This window comes from Astyanax mexicanus, chromosome 2 (assembly GCF_023375975.1).
Source record: "Astyanax mexicanus isolate ESR-SI-001 chromosome 2, AstMex3_surface, whole genome shotgun sequence".
NCBI classification, from domain to species: Eukaryota; Metazoa; Chordata; class Actinopteri; order Characiformes; family Acestrorhamphidae; genus Astyanax; species Astyanax mexicanus.
This window is the reverse complement of record NC_064409.1, coordinates 25309219-25323955: the sequence shown is the minus strand read 5'-3', so window position 1 is coordinate 25323955 and position 14737 is coordinate 25309219. Positions and strand designations below refer to the sequence as shown.

General features: G+C 38.2%; 2 protein-coding genes across 5 annotated transcripts in view; one reads left to right on the top strand and one right to left on the bottom strand.

Moving 5' to 3' along the window:
- rps16 (ribosomal protein S16) overlaps positions 1–14737 on the bottom strand; it is a 1145183-nt gene that overhangs the window by 789944 nt on the left and 340502 nt on the right. The gene's annotated exons all lie outside the window — the stretch shown is intronic.
- Positions 1–14737, top strand: part of syt1a (synaptotagmin Ia) — a 409759-nt gene that overhangs the window by 315864 nt on the left and 79158 nt on the right. For all 4 annotated transcript variants that reach the window (XM_022671494.2, XM_022671493.2, XM_049473918.1 and 1 more), the window contains one exon: positions 2683–2867. In XM_022671494.2, the coding sequence (XP_022527215.1) occupies positions 2705–2867 (163 nt within the window). In that variant the 5' untranslated portion in view covers positions 2683–2704. The remainder of the gene's footprint in view (positions 1–2682; positions 2868–14737) is intronic.

The following is a 14737-nucleotide window of genomic DNA, read 5'->3' as shown; positions in this document are numbered from 1 at the left end:
CAGCGTGTTATTACCTCGCGTTGGAATGTTCACGTGTTGGTAAAACCTCGGCAGCGTGTTCTTCAGTTCTACGTGGTTAAAATCCCCCGCTACCACGTAGAACGCGTCCGGATGCTTGTTCTGAAGCGAGCTGATGTTGTCATAAAGCTCCTTCAGCGCGTTGTTAGCATTAGCATCCGGTGCTATGTAAACAGCAATCACGAACACCGCCGAAAACTCACGAGGCAGATAGTGAGGACGACACTTTACAGTCAGCTGTTCTGTCGCCTCGGAGCAGTGGCTGTTTACCAACACGCAGTTTGTGCACCAACCTTTGTTTATGTAGACGCACAAGCCGCCCCCCGGGCTTTCCCGGCTGCGGTCCGCTCGGAAGAGCTGCCGGCCGGCGAGCTGGAAGGCTGAGTCCGGCATGGTCTGGTTCAGCCAGGTTTCCGTGAGACAAATCACAGTGCAGTTCCTCATCTCCTCAGAAACATTCATCCTCAGCCGCAGCAGGTCCAGCTTGTTATCCAAAGAGCGGACGTTAGAGAGGAAAAGCGACGGAATCGGGGGTCGGTTAGCATTAGCCTTTAGCCTGGCTAGCACCCCAGCGCGTTTTCCTCTCTTCTGACGCCGCTCGCACCGCCTCCTCCTCTTGCCCTTTGTCTGCAGCGATCCGCTCCCCCACGCCGGAGCGCGGAGGAGCTGCAGCTCGCCCAGCGTAGCTCGGATATTATTGTCCATAGTTGCTGTTTTACTGACCAAACTGTCCTTAATCCTCAGAAGTTCGGTTCTGCTGTAACTCACATGCGTGGGGCGCGTAAAGTTGGGTTCAGAACCGACGTAAAAACAGCTCAAAATAGGGTGTTCGCTAGGAGCGTGAGAAGCCGCTGCACTACTGCGCGCCATCATCTTGCAAAAAAAAGAAAAAAAAAATAGTTGCAGTATTAGCAGTATTAATAGTTCTAGTAAAAGTTCTAATACTAGCATTTATATTAGCAGTTATAGTAGTAATAGTAAAAATAGTATTTGTGAGTGTAGTTGTGATATTTTTTAGTTGCAGTAATATTCGTATGGAGGACCAAAACAGCCAAAATTAAAAATAAATAAATAAATAAAAATGTATGTAAATCACTCAAAGTAATATGGTGACTAAAACGGTAAAGAATTATTCTAATTATTATATCAAAATAAATACATATACATAAAAATAAATATCATAATAAATTGTTATTTATGGGTTTTTCAATTAACATTGTTTAATTTTTCTAAATTTGTTTATTATTTACATAACTATTTATTTCTGCATTAATTTTTTCCCGTTATTTTATTTCTGTGTTTATTTATTTCTCAATGTATTTATTTCTGTATTCATTTATTTTCCAATTTATTTTTTTCTGTTTTTCCTTGTCCTTATATGATAATGAAGGGGCTGTCCAGCAATGATGTCACGGTGTCTCAGCATTCCTATAGGTTGATCGATGTCAGATTTGGTGGTTACTTTGGTAACGTGGGAGATTATATAATAAAGATCATTTAGATTGTAATACAGACTATAATCCATTTCTTTGAGGAGAGCAGCTGCTTCTTTGAGCAGATCCAATACTGAACTTCACCCCGACATTTCAGCTCCCCTCCCTCTGGGCTTGATTGCTAAGCCTGTACGTGAAAAAAACTCCCCCTTCATTATCATATAAGGACAAAGAAAAAACCTAAATAAATATATTGGGAAATAAATTAATGCAGAAATAAATAAAGCGGGAAATAAATTAATGCAGAAATAAATAGTTATGTAAATAAATAAAAGTAAATTTAAAAAAAATGGTAATAAAGAAACCCATTAATAACAAATTATTAGGATATTATTTTTTTTGTATATTTATTTTTATATTAATTATATTTATTCCTTAGCGTTTTTATCACCATGCTACTTTTATTGAGTGATTTACTTACGTTTTTATTTATTTATTTATTTTTAATTTTGGCAGTTTTGGTCCTCCATATATTCGTACTAATAAAGTACTATAAAGTATTAGTTCTAGTAAAAGAAGTAATGCTAGCACTTATTGTAGTAGTTGTAGTAGTAAAAGTGGTAATAGTATTTGTAATTGTAGTATTTGTAGTTAAAGGATTAATAGTGGCAGTAGTTGTAGTAGCTGCAGTAGTAGTAATATAAGTATGAGTATGTGCAGTTGTTGTAGTATTATTTCTAGTAATAGCAGAAGTAGTAGTAATAGTAGTAGCCGTGGAGCTAATAGTAATAGTAGCAGTTGTCATTGTAATAGTAATAGTACTATTGTAGGTAATTTATAGCAGCAGTACTAGTATTATTAGTTGTTGCTGGAGCAGCAATAGCATTGGTGTAGGTAATTCATTACAAATTATAATTACAACTAATAATACTATAACTACTGCTATAATATAAATATACATTACTAATATTAGTGCAGTTTATAGCAGTAGTAATAGTATTATTAGCTGTGGCTGTAGTAGTAATAGTAGTAATGTTATTATTAGTGTTGTACTGTATATAGTTACAGTAGTTGTGGTAGTAATATTTATCATAGTTGCAGTATTAGATGTAGTAAACATAATAGTATGAGCAGACTTACTGTGTGTTTAATGTAATAAATACTTAAATGATATATTATATATATTATAAATAACTCAAACTCTCTTTCTCTCTCTCTCTCTCTCTCTCAGCTGCTGCCTGGCTGCTGTAGCCATGAGTAAAAGGGAAGCTCGGGTGGGAAACCCCGCCCCCACCACCGGGCCCGAAACACGCACCAACATGTCAGAGCCCGCCGTGCCCGGAGCCGGGGGTCCGAAAGACGAGGCCTTCTCCAAACTCAAAAACAAGTTCATGAACGAGCTCAACAAAATACCACGTAAGTTACAATATATACTTTCCCCTTACAATACAGTAACAATACTGTAGATCTACACCCAGTGTCACTAGTTAAAGATGTATACTGGAAAGAACTTACATTTACATGTATATTGGCAATACAATACATATGACAATACTGAAGTCATGATTCAATAAATCACAATATATTGCAACACTGCAAGCAAGACACTATATTTCTTTTACATAAAAAAATTATAATTCATAATTCAAAAGTCATATTTTTAAAATCTAGTTATAGTTATAAAACATTTTAGTGGCCATATTTAGTTAACACAACACGAATTGAACCACTTCTGACACCAATCTTTACATCTAAAATAATATTTTTTTAAGTGTTACACCATGTCTGCACCTAATTTTATAGTTATGCCACACCCAATTTCCATATTTCCACTTCAGTCTTATTGATACTGTTGATATGCACCTGTTCCTATTTTTATGGGCCTATTTTAGTGGTCTATAGTGCACCAGTCACTGGCGTATCACGCAGCGTGATTTAGGGCAGGTCTGAGTGTCTTTGGTATCGTGAGGATAAAAAAAATACACCTTGCACAGCTCCAAAGGCACAAAAGACATGTACTAATTCTCTTAATTCATCATGGGTGTTTTGGATGTTCCAATCAGATGTCATTTCCTCTAAGAAGCAGCTCTGACTTTGGCGCGTTGGTATCTTAACAGCACAGCACTTTTGTGCGTCCAAGCACAAGGATACTGAGGATACTGACCTGCGCGTTCTACTCCAGAAGCTCATTTACGGGAACAGCAATGATATTTTATTCTTTATTCTGTTTACTGTTGAGGTAAATGCACACGCCACTCCTGCATGGATGAGATATGATCGGACGGCTGACTAATCACTGTTGTCTAGGTTCATTTCAGTCAGTGGTGCACCTGTGTTTTCCACTGCCAAGATAGCAACACATCAAAAATGTACCTGAACACACCTCACTTTCAAACCTCCACACCCATCAGTGCAACTTATTTACTATACTAACACCTATTTTCATAGTTAAGCCTCGCTCTGTTTCTGTATTTGAGTGTGTCTACGTCTGCACTCTATTATAACTGACGCAGAAACGCAGAAATCATTTCATTCATGTTTCCAAATCATTTGACTTTGTGTTTGTAATAATTTTAGACGTTTATTGACTCAGTGCAGAAATGAAGGGCACTTAATCAGGGCGAGTGAAAGTGCGCTGCCTCCGCCAGTCTGTGTTTATTTCCTGACCTATTTGTTTATTTATTTATCACGTTTAATAGCTCTCATTGTTCTGTCAGCTCATCTCAGACGTAATGAATGCAGGGAAGGCACAGCGACGCTGCGACGTCAACGCTTCCTTCCTCCATTCTAAATGTGAACAAGAAACTAAATGAGTTCTGGGAGCCATCATTCATACACAAATACGGCGCCAGTACTCAACACACCCCCTCTGTAGACCCTGTCCTTCAAGAACCCGGACTGGTTCAACAAACAATGCCTTTATTTAAATGTTGTCCATCAGCTGAGACGTGTTCAGCATCTGAAGTTGGTCCTTTTTTACTTTTTTACAATGGAGTACCACCTGTACTTCAAGCCTGTATTATTCATGAGTTCACTTAAATAATAAGTGATGTTACTTAAGTACAGTGAAGGTAAAGATCATGTCAACTGGGGGGCCAATCTAGATATGCATTCAGAATTGTTCAATATTTCAATGTTCAATGTTTAGTTACAATTTCAGAATTTGCATAATATTAATTCTATATTTGTCATGTCACTCAAACACACAAAAAAATCTAATTTTCATGCCTCTATTTAAAATGCTATTTATCCCTTTATTCCAGTTTTATATTACCTTTCTTTTACATCAGCTAGTATGATTTGTATGTTTTCTTGCCAAAAGAATAATTATAGGTTATTTTCTCATATTTCATTCAAACAGATAAAAAAGCTTTTTTTTCTGTGCTTTACAATGTTATTAACTCGTTTTTTTTGTTACACATACAATTTACATCAACAAATCAACATATTCTCAGAGTTTTAAGGCCTTTTCCTGTCCTTCACTGAACAGTAGATTCAAGCTTTAGTGCAGAAACTGCTAAAAGCATACAGCACTACCTGAGAGAGTTAAAAAGATAAATTACAGTTTTATAATCAAATTTCATATTCAAATTGATCAACTGATTAATACAGCTGTCTGCTGCAGAAGGGAAACTCAGTTTTAGCTGAATGCGTTTTATACAGCGTTACCTGCGTGGACTCTCTTCTCTATTGGTACTTAGGTTCCAATAGAGGCTCTGGAACCAGTATGCAAATATATATTGCGCGAAAAAAATACATTAAAATCTGATGATTCAACTCAAAGATATTAGTTATATAATATAAATATAAACGTGGCCACAAATGTTCATCTAACTCAAAGTAGTTGTAAAGTGATGGAAATTGGAAATATCCAATTTTATATAAATCACATATATTTATTTGAGTTCAAACTAATTGTGGGTAACAGTGTGGAGTACCACAACAACCATCCAGAAACATTCTAGCACTTAGGAGTAAGAGGTTGCTGTGGTATGCCAGAAAATCCGGGCTTTTTATTTATAGCGCTGTTGTAGAGGTGTCAAGGAGGGGGGGGGGGGGTGGTTGGTGGGTCCGCAGGGAAGAGGTGAAGGGAGCCAAATGCTGTCTTTCTTCAGAGAACTCTAATTCAGTGAAGTAGAGCAGGGCTTAATAGAAACACCTGAGCATATTTTTCACAAAAAAAAAAAAAAAAAAACGGCTCACATGGCATTTATTCATACTAGAGACCATAACTAGACATTTTAAAACTTGTTTAACAAGCTGGTTTACAGTATTCAGTGTTTTCACATGGATGTCCAGCTTTCTAGCCACCTTAAACCATCTGAAACCTGCAGTACAGAGAGTTTGAGACACTACAAATGAGATTTTCTGTCAGATTTTTCTTGAACGCGGCTCCGTCCAGCTGCACGCTGCTGCGCTATTCAGAACTGCACGTAGGCATAAGCTAAATATAGCTGCATTCACTGGCATTGACTGGTGCTGAAGGGAGTCTGGTGTCAGGAAATGGTGGCAATTAAAAAGCCTGGATCTGTGCGTTCTGCGAGCTGCGAGAGTGACGCACCCGTCGTGTTGCGCTGTGCAGATCTGTGTCATGGCAGAGCTGATAACGGCCTTATTTTCCATTCATTTAGCTCTGCTGCTGTTTGCTCTGGGAAGTGACAGCAGCCGCCGGTGCAGCGGCGGCAGTGGCTGCCGCCTCACAGCCAGCACGGCCGGAATATGATGGACCGGAGCTCCTCTGTGCCAGCCTCACTTCCTGTACGGACTGCGCGAGGGAGCCGGAGTGGCGCTAAATGAAATTAGCTCAGAGGAACATATTGAGGTTTTAATACCGAGCCTGGCAGGAGGCCCGGCTAATGCAACAAGATGCTAATCGTGCTAGCATGATTTACTGCACAGTTATACTCAATTTAATAAGTTAAGACAAGGCGGGTTTCCGTAGTAACGAAGCTAATGAGAAAATACAAGCTGTGTGTTCCTAATAAAATGGCTAATGAGCAAGTTAAAAGTAGGTGTTCCTAATGAAGTGGTTAAATAATACATACAAGGAGTAGATGTTTTTATCATGTATGTAGTTAGAAATGACAAGGACTAGGACAGTGATTAAGCACAAGTTGTTGTAGGTGTTTCTAATAAAATGGCCAATGAGTAAAAGCACAGGATAGTACGTGTTTCTAATAAAGTGGCTAATAAGTAGGTACAAGGTAAACGTTTCTTATAAAGTGGCCAGTGAAAGTGCACATTACAGGTGTTTCTATTAAAGTGGCCAGTAAGTAAGTAAGTATTGCGTGGTATTGTAAACACAGTGTGAGATGTTGAAACTGGAGGGGGTGAGGGTTTAGGGTTTAGGCTGGTTTTAATCAGGCTGAGCAGAAGCTGGAGCTCAGCTGCCGCGGTGCCAGCCTCACCAATCAGCAGCTCGGCAATGAGGTCAGGATTCAGCACAGCTCCGTTCAGCAGCCCAGCGGCGCGGTGATTGCATGCATCATGCATGAAGGAGGAAAAGTAACAAATCACTTTCCCAGGTTATTTGATTCTCTACGAGAAAGCGCTCGGATTTACGTTAACCCTTAGAACACAGGTTTTATTCTGTGATTGCAAAAGTCATTCTGACAATTTCATATTCACCACTTCTCACTTGTAGTTTTATCCACATTGTGCATTTTATTATGAATATGAAGGTTCAGTTGGTGTAGTGTAACTGTGGGGCTTGGTGCTCTACCACACCTAACTTTTTACCTAAATAGCATAATTATGAAATGTTTTTTGTAAAGTTACTGTGATATATGGTGCATTGTAACTAATGTGGTATAGTGTAACTACAGACTTGGTGTAGGTAACTACAGTACTTGGTGTAGTGTAACTATAATACTTTGTATGGTGAAAATGCAGTACTTGGTGTAGTGTAAATACTGTTTTTGGTGTAGTGTAAATACAGTACTTAATGTAATGTAATTACAGTACTTGGTATAGTGTAACTACAGTACTTGGTATAGTGTAAATACAGTACTTGGTATAGTGTAAATACAGTATGTGATATAGTGTAAATACTGTTTTTGGTGTAGTGTAAAACAGTACTTCGTGTATTGTAACTACAGTACTTTGTATGGTGTAACTATAGAACTAGATGTAGTGTAATTACATACTTGGTATAGTGTAACTACAGTACTTTGTATGGTGTAACTATAGTACTTGATGTAGTGTAATTACATACTTGGTATAGTGTAAATACTTTACTTTGTACTGGTGTAACTATAGTACTTGATGTAGTGTAATTACAGACCTGGTATAGTGTAACTACAGTACTTTGTATGGTGTAACTATAGTACTTGATGTAGTGTAATTACAGACCTGGTATAGTGTAACTACAGTACTTTGTACTGGTGTAACTATAGAACTTGATGTAGTGTAATTACAGAATTGGTATAGTGCAACTACAGTACTTTGTCCTGGTGTAACTATAGTACTTGATGTAGTGTAAGTACAGAAGTGGTAAAGTGTAAATACTTGACTTTGTCCTTGTGTAACTATAGTACTTAATGTAGTGTAACTACAGTACTTTGTATGGTGTAACTATAGTACTTGATGTAGTGTAATTACAGACTTGGTATAGTGTAATTACAGTACTTTGTCCTGGTGTAACTATAGTACTTGATGTAGTGTAATTACAGACTTGGTAAAGTGTGAATAATTTACTTTGTACTGGTGTAACTATAGTACTTGGTGTAATGTAACTACAGTATAAAACTATGGTAGTGAGTGAAACTATGAAAAGTGTTAAAATACCAACAAGTGTGTGTGAGCAACAACAGGTTTAGACATGAAATTCATTCATCAAACCTAAATAGAAAGAAGCTGAACTTTTTATAAATCTTATTCACTCTGATGAACACACACACACACACACACACGCACACACATATTCACACCCCAACGTTAATTACCACATTGCTCTACTGTAGACAACTGTAAAATAGAGGGTTGCCATGCTGGACTCAGACGGATATACCCCCTCTGAGCTGGAGCCAACAGCCAGTCCATTATAGTGCCTTAAATTATTGTTTTACTCACCCAACTCCATCACACACACACACACACACACACACACACACACACACACACACTGGGCCAAGCCTGGCCGGGCCTCACTCCACTACAGGCCCGCGATTCTGTTAGTGGTGACAGATATACACTGATCAGATTATAAGTGTGATCATAAGTGTCAATGTCCCTATTAATACATATATAATAACCACTATACCACTCCATCCACATTAACCCCATCACCACCCCTGCATACAATACCCACTATATCACACCATCCACTGTCCACATTAACCCCATCACTGCCCCTGCTGAAACAGACGTAACAACCGCGATACCACACCGTCCACTGTTCACATTAACCCCAACACTGCCCCTGCTGAAACAGACGTAACAACCGCAATACCACACCGTCCACCGTTCACATTAACCCCAACACTGCCCCTGCTGAAACAGACGTAACAACCGCGATACCACACCGTCCACTGTCCACATTAACCCCAACACTGCCCCTGCTGAAACAGACGTAACAACCGCGATACCACACCGTCCACTGTTCACATTAACCCCATACATACATATTAACCACGATACCACACCATTCACATTAACCCCATCACTGCCCCTGCTGGAACATACACAATGACCACTATACCACACCATCCACTGTTCACATTAACCCCATCACTGCCCCTGCTGGAACATACACAATGACCACTATACCACACCATCCACTGTACACACTAACCCCATCACTGCCCCTGCTGGAACATACATAACAACCACTATTCCTCACCATCCACTGTCCACATTAACCCCATCACTGCCCCTGCTGGAACATACATAACAACCGCGATACCACACCGTCCACTGTCCACATTAACCCCATCACTGACCCTGCTGGAACATACATAACAACCGCAATACCACACCGTCCACTGTTCACATTAACCCCATCACTGCCCCTGCTGGAACATACACAATTACCACTATACCACACCTTCCACTGTTCACATTAACCCCATCACTACTCCTGCATACAATAACCACTATACCACACCGTCCACTGTTCACATTAACCCCATCACTGCCCCTGCTGGAACATACACAATAACCACTATACCACACCATCTACTGTCCACATTAACCCTGTCACCAACCTGCCAAATCATACACAATAACCACTACACCACACCATCCACTTTAACCACAATCGCCACCGCTGCCAAAACATACACAATAACTGGAAGAGTCCTGAATACATACACATATAGCTACGTATGCTACAGCAGGATAGAACAGGAATAAGGTAACATGTTTTATTCCAGTTGGCTTTTTCCAGTGCTGCTAGTTTTTCTCCTGTATATTGTATTAAATATTCATGGCGGCTCTGCGGTGTCCTGCTGTCGCTGCCGCTCTTTTGACTAGCCGTCACACAACGTCACTTTGCGTTTGCATCACCCGTCACAGACCGGCCTGTGTGCAGAATTGATCGGACAGGTAGCTGTCCACCTGCCACGCACAGTTTGTCACACCACCTATGCATTAAAACGCTAATCAGGAATCAGCAGCATGGCTAACCACTACTGCACAGCCACTGCACTACAGTCTAGAACCTGACAGCCTATAGACTTCCAGATTCATCTCCAAAACCCTTGGAGAACCGTATGGAACATGGGTTTTACAGCCAAACACTGCCCTGGTTTGTATATTCAGGAGTTGTGTAATTGGAATTCTGGTGTGCAGTAAAAGATTCTAACGAAATTTCACTTACTCATGAATACTGTGATGCTGAGATGTTGAGGTATTACGTATTTTGTATTAAAACTGGTATAGAACATTCCTTCTAATATATGGTGTTTTTTGTGGAATGATGGTCTTTGGTGGAGAATAATGGTGTTTGTTGTGAAATGATGGTGTTTAGTGGACAATTATGGTGTTTAGTGTTAAATGATGGTGTTTAGTGGAAAATGATGAAAGTTGATGGAGAATGAAGGTGTTTAATGTAGAGATTTAAGGTGTTTAATGTAGAGAATGATGGTGGGTGATGTAGAGAATGATGGTGTTTAATGTAGAGAATGAGAGTGTTTAATGTAGAGAATGAGGGTGGTTGATGTAGAGAATGATGTTGTTTGGTGGAGAAATTTTACAACCCGGGCACAAGCCGTGAAAATTGGTTATCGATGGATTATAAGGTAGCAAAGAGCATAGCTACGCACATTGCACTGGGAGCACGATATGGCCCATGAGTTTGATTTAGAGAATGATAGTGTTTGGTGTAGATAATTATGTATTTTATGTAGATAACAATGGTGTTTGATGTAGAGAATATTATTGTTTAGTGGATAATGATGGTGTTTGTTAGAAGATGATGGTCATTGATGGAGAGTTAAGGTGTTATTTGGAGATGGGCACTTTCCATGTGTGTCAAACACAAGTATGCTGAATATGGGGTTTAAGATGTTTATGGTGTTTTTCACATTGAATAATAATGAAGTTAATAAGAGAAGTATGATGTTAACTGAATAATAATGAAGTTAATATGTAAAGGATGGTGTTAATTGAAAAAGTACAGTGTTTATTAGATTAGTGTGGTGTTATTAGGTAAGTATGGTGTTTATTGGAAAAGTATGGTGTTTAATAGATAAGTATGGTGTTTAATAGATAAGTATGATGCTTATTAGACAAGTATATTGTTTATTACAAATATGTGGTGTTTAACAGAGAAGTTTGGTGTTTAATAGATGCTTATGGTGTTTATTAAATACATATGGTGCTTGATAGAGAAGTATCATGTTTATTAGATAAATATGGTGCTTATTAGAAAAGGATGTTTTTTATTGGAAAAGTATGTGTTAATTAGAAAAGTATGGTGGTTTTTGGATAAGTATGGTGCTTAATAGAGAATTAGGGTGTTTATTAAATACATGTGGTGTTTATTAGGTAAGTATTATTGGAGAAGAATGGTGTTTAATAGATAAGTATGATGCTTGTTAGATAAGTATGTTGTTTATTACAAATGCATGGTATTCAATCGAGAAGTTTGGTGTTTAATAGATGCCTATGATATTTATTAGATAAATATGGTCCTTGATAGAGAAGTATGATGTTTATTAAATATGTATGGTGCTTATTAGAAAAGTATGGTGTTTATTGAAGAAGTTTGGTATTTATTAGATATGCATGGCGTTTATTAGATAAATGTGGTGTTTGATAGAGAGGTATGGTGTTTATTAGATCAAAATGGTGTTTATTAGATAAGTATGGTGCTTATTGGGTGATTATGGTGTTTAATAGATACTGGTAGTGTTTTCTGGAGAGTTATAGAGGCAGCTGAAGGATGATATATATGTATATGACAGTATTTATTGAACAGTATGAGGTCGGGTTAATTTGCTCTTGGCGTGAAAGTGCTCTTAGCCTTCTGCTCCACAGTCAAGTCCAGCTTTTCAGAACTCATCGGAAAAGCCATCTTAGCTCTTCCGCTGGGTTCCGCCGTCGCCTGGCCCACTCGAGTGGGTTCGGTATGGAGTGGGCGATTGTGTCACAGCCAGCTCTAATGAATCTCCTCGCTCCAGCTCAAGGCTCCTGTTTTCAATGACAATTAACCTCTCAGCACAGCGACAGCCTGAGCCATTATTATGCGCTCTGCCACAATTACTCTAAATAATGAAGACAATGCAGCGAGCCTCCGCAATACCACATCTCCCAGAGTGTGGTCCTCAGAATCACTTTCGCTCTGAACTGGAGCAAATTTACATTGGATTTGTACAAAAGCCTCAATTTATGTCGATTTCACGCTGTTGTAATGCACACTTTCCCGAGAACTTACAGCATTTGTTCCAGAGTGGAATGCGTGGGATTGATTGTTCAGCTGTGTTTCTTGTCGTGCTGTTGGATTTTATACTTCAGTTTTACATCACACAAACAGAAAATTGCGTTTCTCAAAGAGCTGGGTGTAAAACAGCTGCTTGGTTAACTGCGAAGCCACTTTTAATGTTTGTTTTATTATCCACACTGTAATAAGAACACTATGAAATGTACAGTAACATGCTGAGAGCATTTATCTAGTTTTACAACATCTATACTGTCATTTTTATTGCAGTAATAATCACAGGTCTGTAATTACAATCACAGTATTTTTACCACAGCACATATCTCCTTAATTCCTACTTAAACATGTGTTACTGTATTAATTCAACGCTGTGATTTTAAACTGTGAAAAAATGACCCGGTTTTTATCACAAAATGAATTCATTGTATTGTAGCTCACAATAAATGAGCTAGCTAGCCAATTCACCAACACATGTAGTTGTGCTAATGATATTTCCGATTAATAAACTCTATACTCTAAAGACTTGAAGGAAATAAAGCCACTTTTGACTCTCGGTTTCAGTTCAGAACATCTTCACCCACACAGACACAGAGAGTTTACCACTTGAAAGATATTAGCTGAAAAAGGCTAGCTTAGCATTAGCACACTGAGGTAACCTACCACTAGCATACACCTGCTAATCTAAAAGACTGTGGGTCTTACTGTGTTCAGGTACAGATCATCTAACCTGCTGTAGCTTTCTGTGTTTATATACAGTTATAAAGGAGATAAAGATTATCTAACCTGCTGTATCATAAATTACCATAGTCTGATTCATGGGAGAAAATTGTTGAATTTTCACAATGAATGTTTTGCAGCAATAACACTATTATTCATTATTCTTACTAGAATCCTTTCTGGTTAGCTTCCCAGCTAACAAATTAGTGCCTGTTCCATCAGTAAAAAACTTAAATTCATATCAAATTCCAGCTTTCAGCAAGAGTAATGTTTTTGACCATAGATACCCTTATGTTTTAGGGGTTGTGGGTTTGCTTTGTGTTCTACAACATTTTAACCCCTAAATAAAGTGAAGAAAAGCAGCTAGCTATAGTAAATAATTGCTTTTTTTAAATATTGTTTTAATAAAAAAGCTACTGTACTATTTGTAAGTTCTCTACTGTTGGAATACATTATGAAATTTGTGAATATAACCTGTCAGAAACACTAGAATAAATCTGTAATGCTGTGAAAACTTCAGAAATTGTTTAAAGTGTAGAACAACTTTTACACAGAGAACATAAAAAACAACATAAAAGCTCTAATAACTGAACATTAGAGTTGTATCCTGTCTGAAAATGAATGCAGCTCACAGCAAATAAACATTTTATCCGTGTGATATGAGCACTGCAGGTCATCGTATTTACATCAGCTTTATTGCATGTAAATGTTTATTTATGAAATCACGTCCCGCAGGGTTTAGTGTTGAGGTTAAGAGCTCAGGAATGTTTATGTTTATGATTTTTAAGAACAATGCCAGTGCAAACAAAGCCATTACCGCTTTAAACCAGCCTTCATCAGGGGCCGACTGCCTGCTGTGTGTTTAGAGGCGGGGTCATCAATTCTGGCCCTGTAAGCCCAGCGCAAATAGTTTTTTTCCTGCTCTGGTAAATGTGCTTGAAGTGTCTGTTATTTGAAAGGGTGCAGTTTGTGTGTTTTACCAGCAAAAACACTAAACTGTTCGTACTCCAGAATCAGAAGTGAAAACTTCTGCTCTAAACTGCTCTAGAAATTCAAGAGATTAAATGACTTCTGATGTTCTTCTGATGAGTTGCGAGAAAAGGTGAAGTGAAATATAATATCAATAAAATATCTGACTGACAGATTAAAAAGTTCACACTGCAGTTTGTCCCAATCAAACACTATCTGTTTCTACTTTACCAATTCTCAAACACTAACTGCCCCCAAAAACACCATAAAAATGGTGACTTTCTATCAAATGCTAGAATTCCCTATTATTCAACCAAAGACTAATACAAACACCAACAACTGCTTATATTTCCACCAAACACCATAACCCTCTTTCAGATAAAAAACATTTTCCAACAAAGACTATTACTTTTCATCAACATCATTATTCTCTACAAACATCATAGTTCACCACCAAACCCTCTTTTTTCACTCAAACACCAACATTCCTATGTTGACTTCATAGTTCCGTCATCAACATCAACATCTTCAAACATATGCTGTGATTCACTATTATACCACCATTCTAACCCAGACACCATCATTCATTCTCTGCCACACATGATTATTCTTTATTAAACACCACCATTCTCAACCAAACAACATGCTTTTCCAACATATTCTTTATCAAATATCACCATTCGCCACCAAACACCACCATTCTAACCCAGACACCACCATT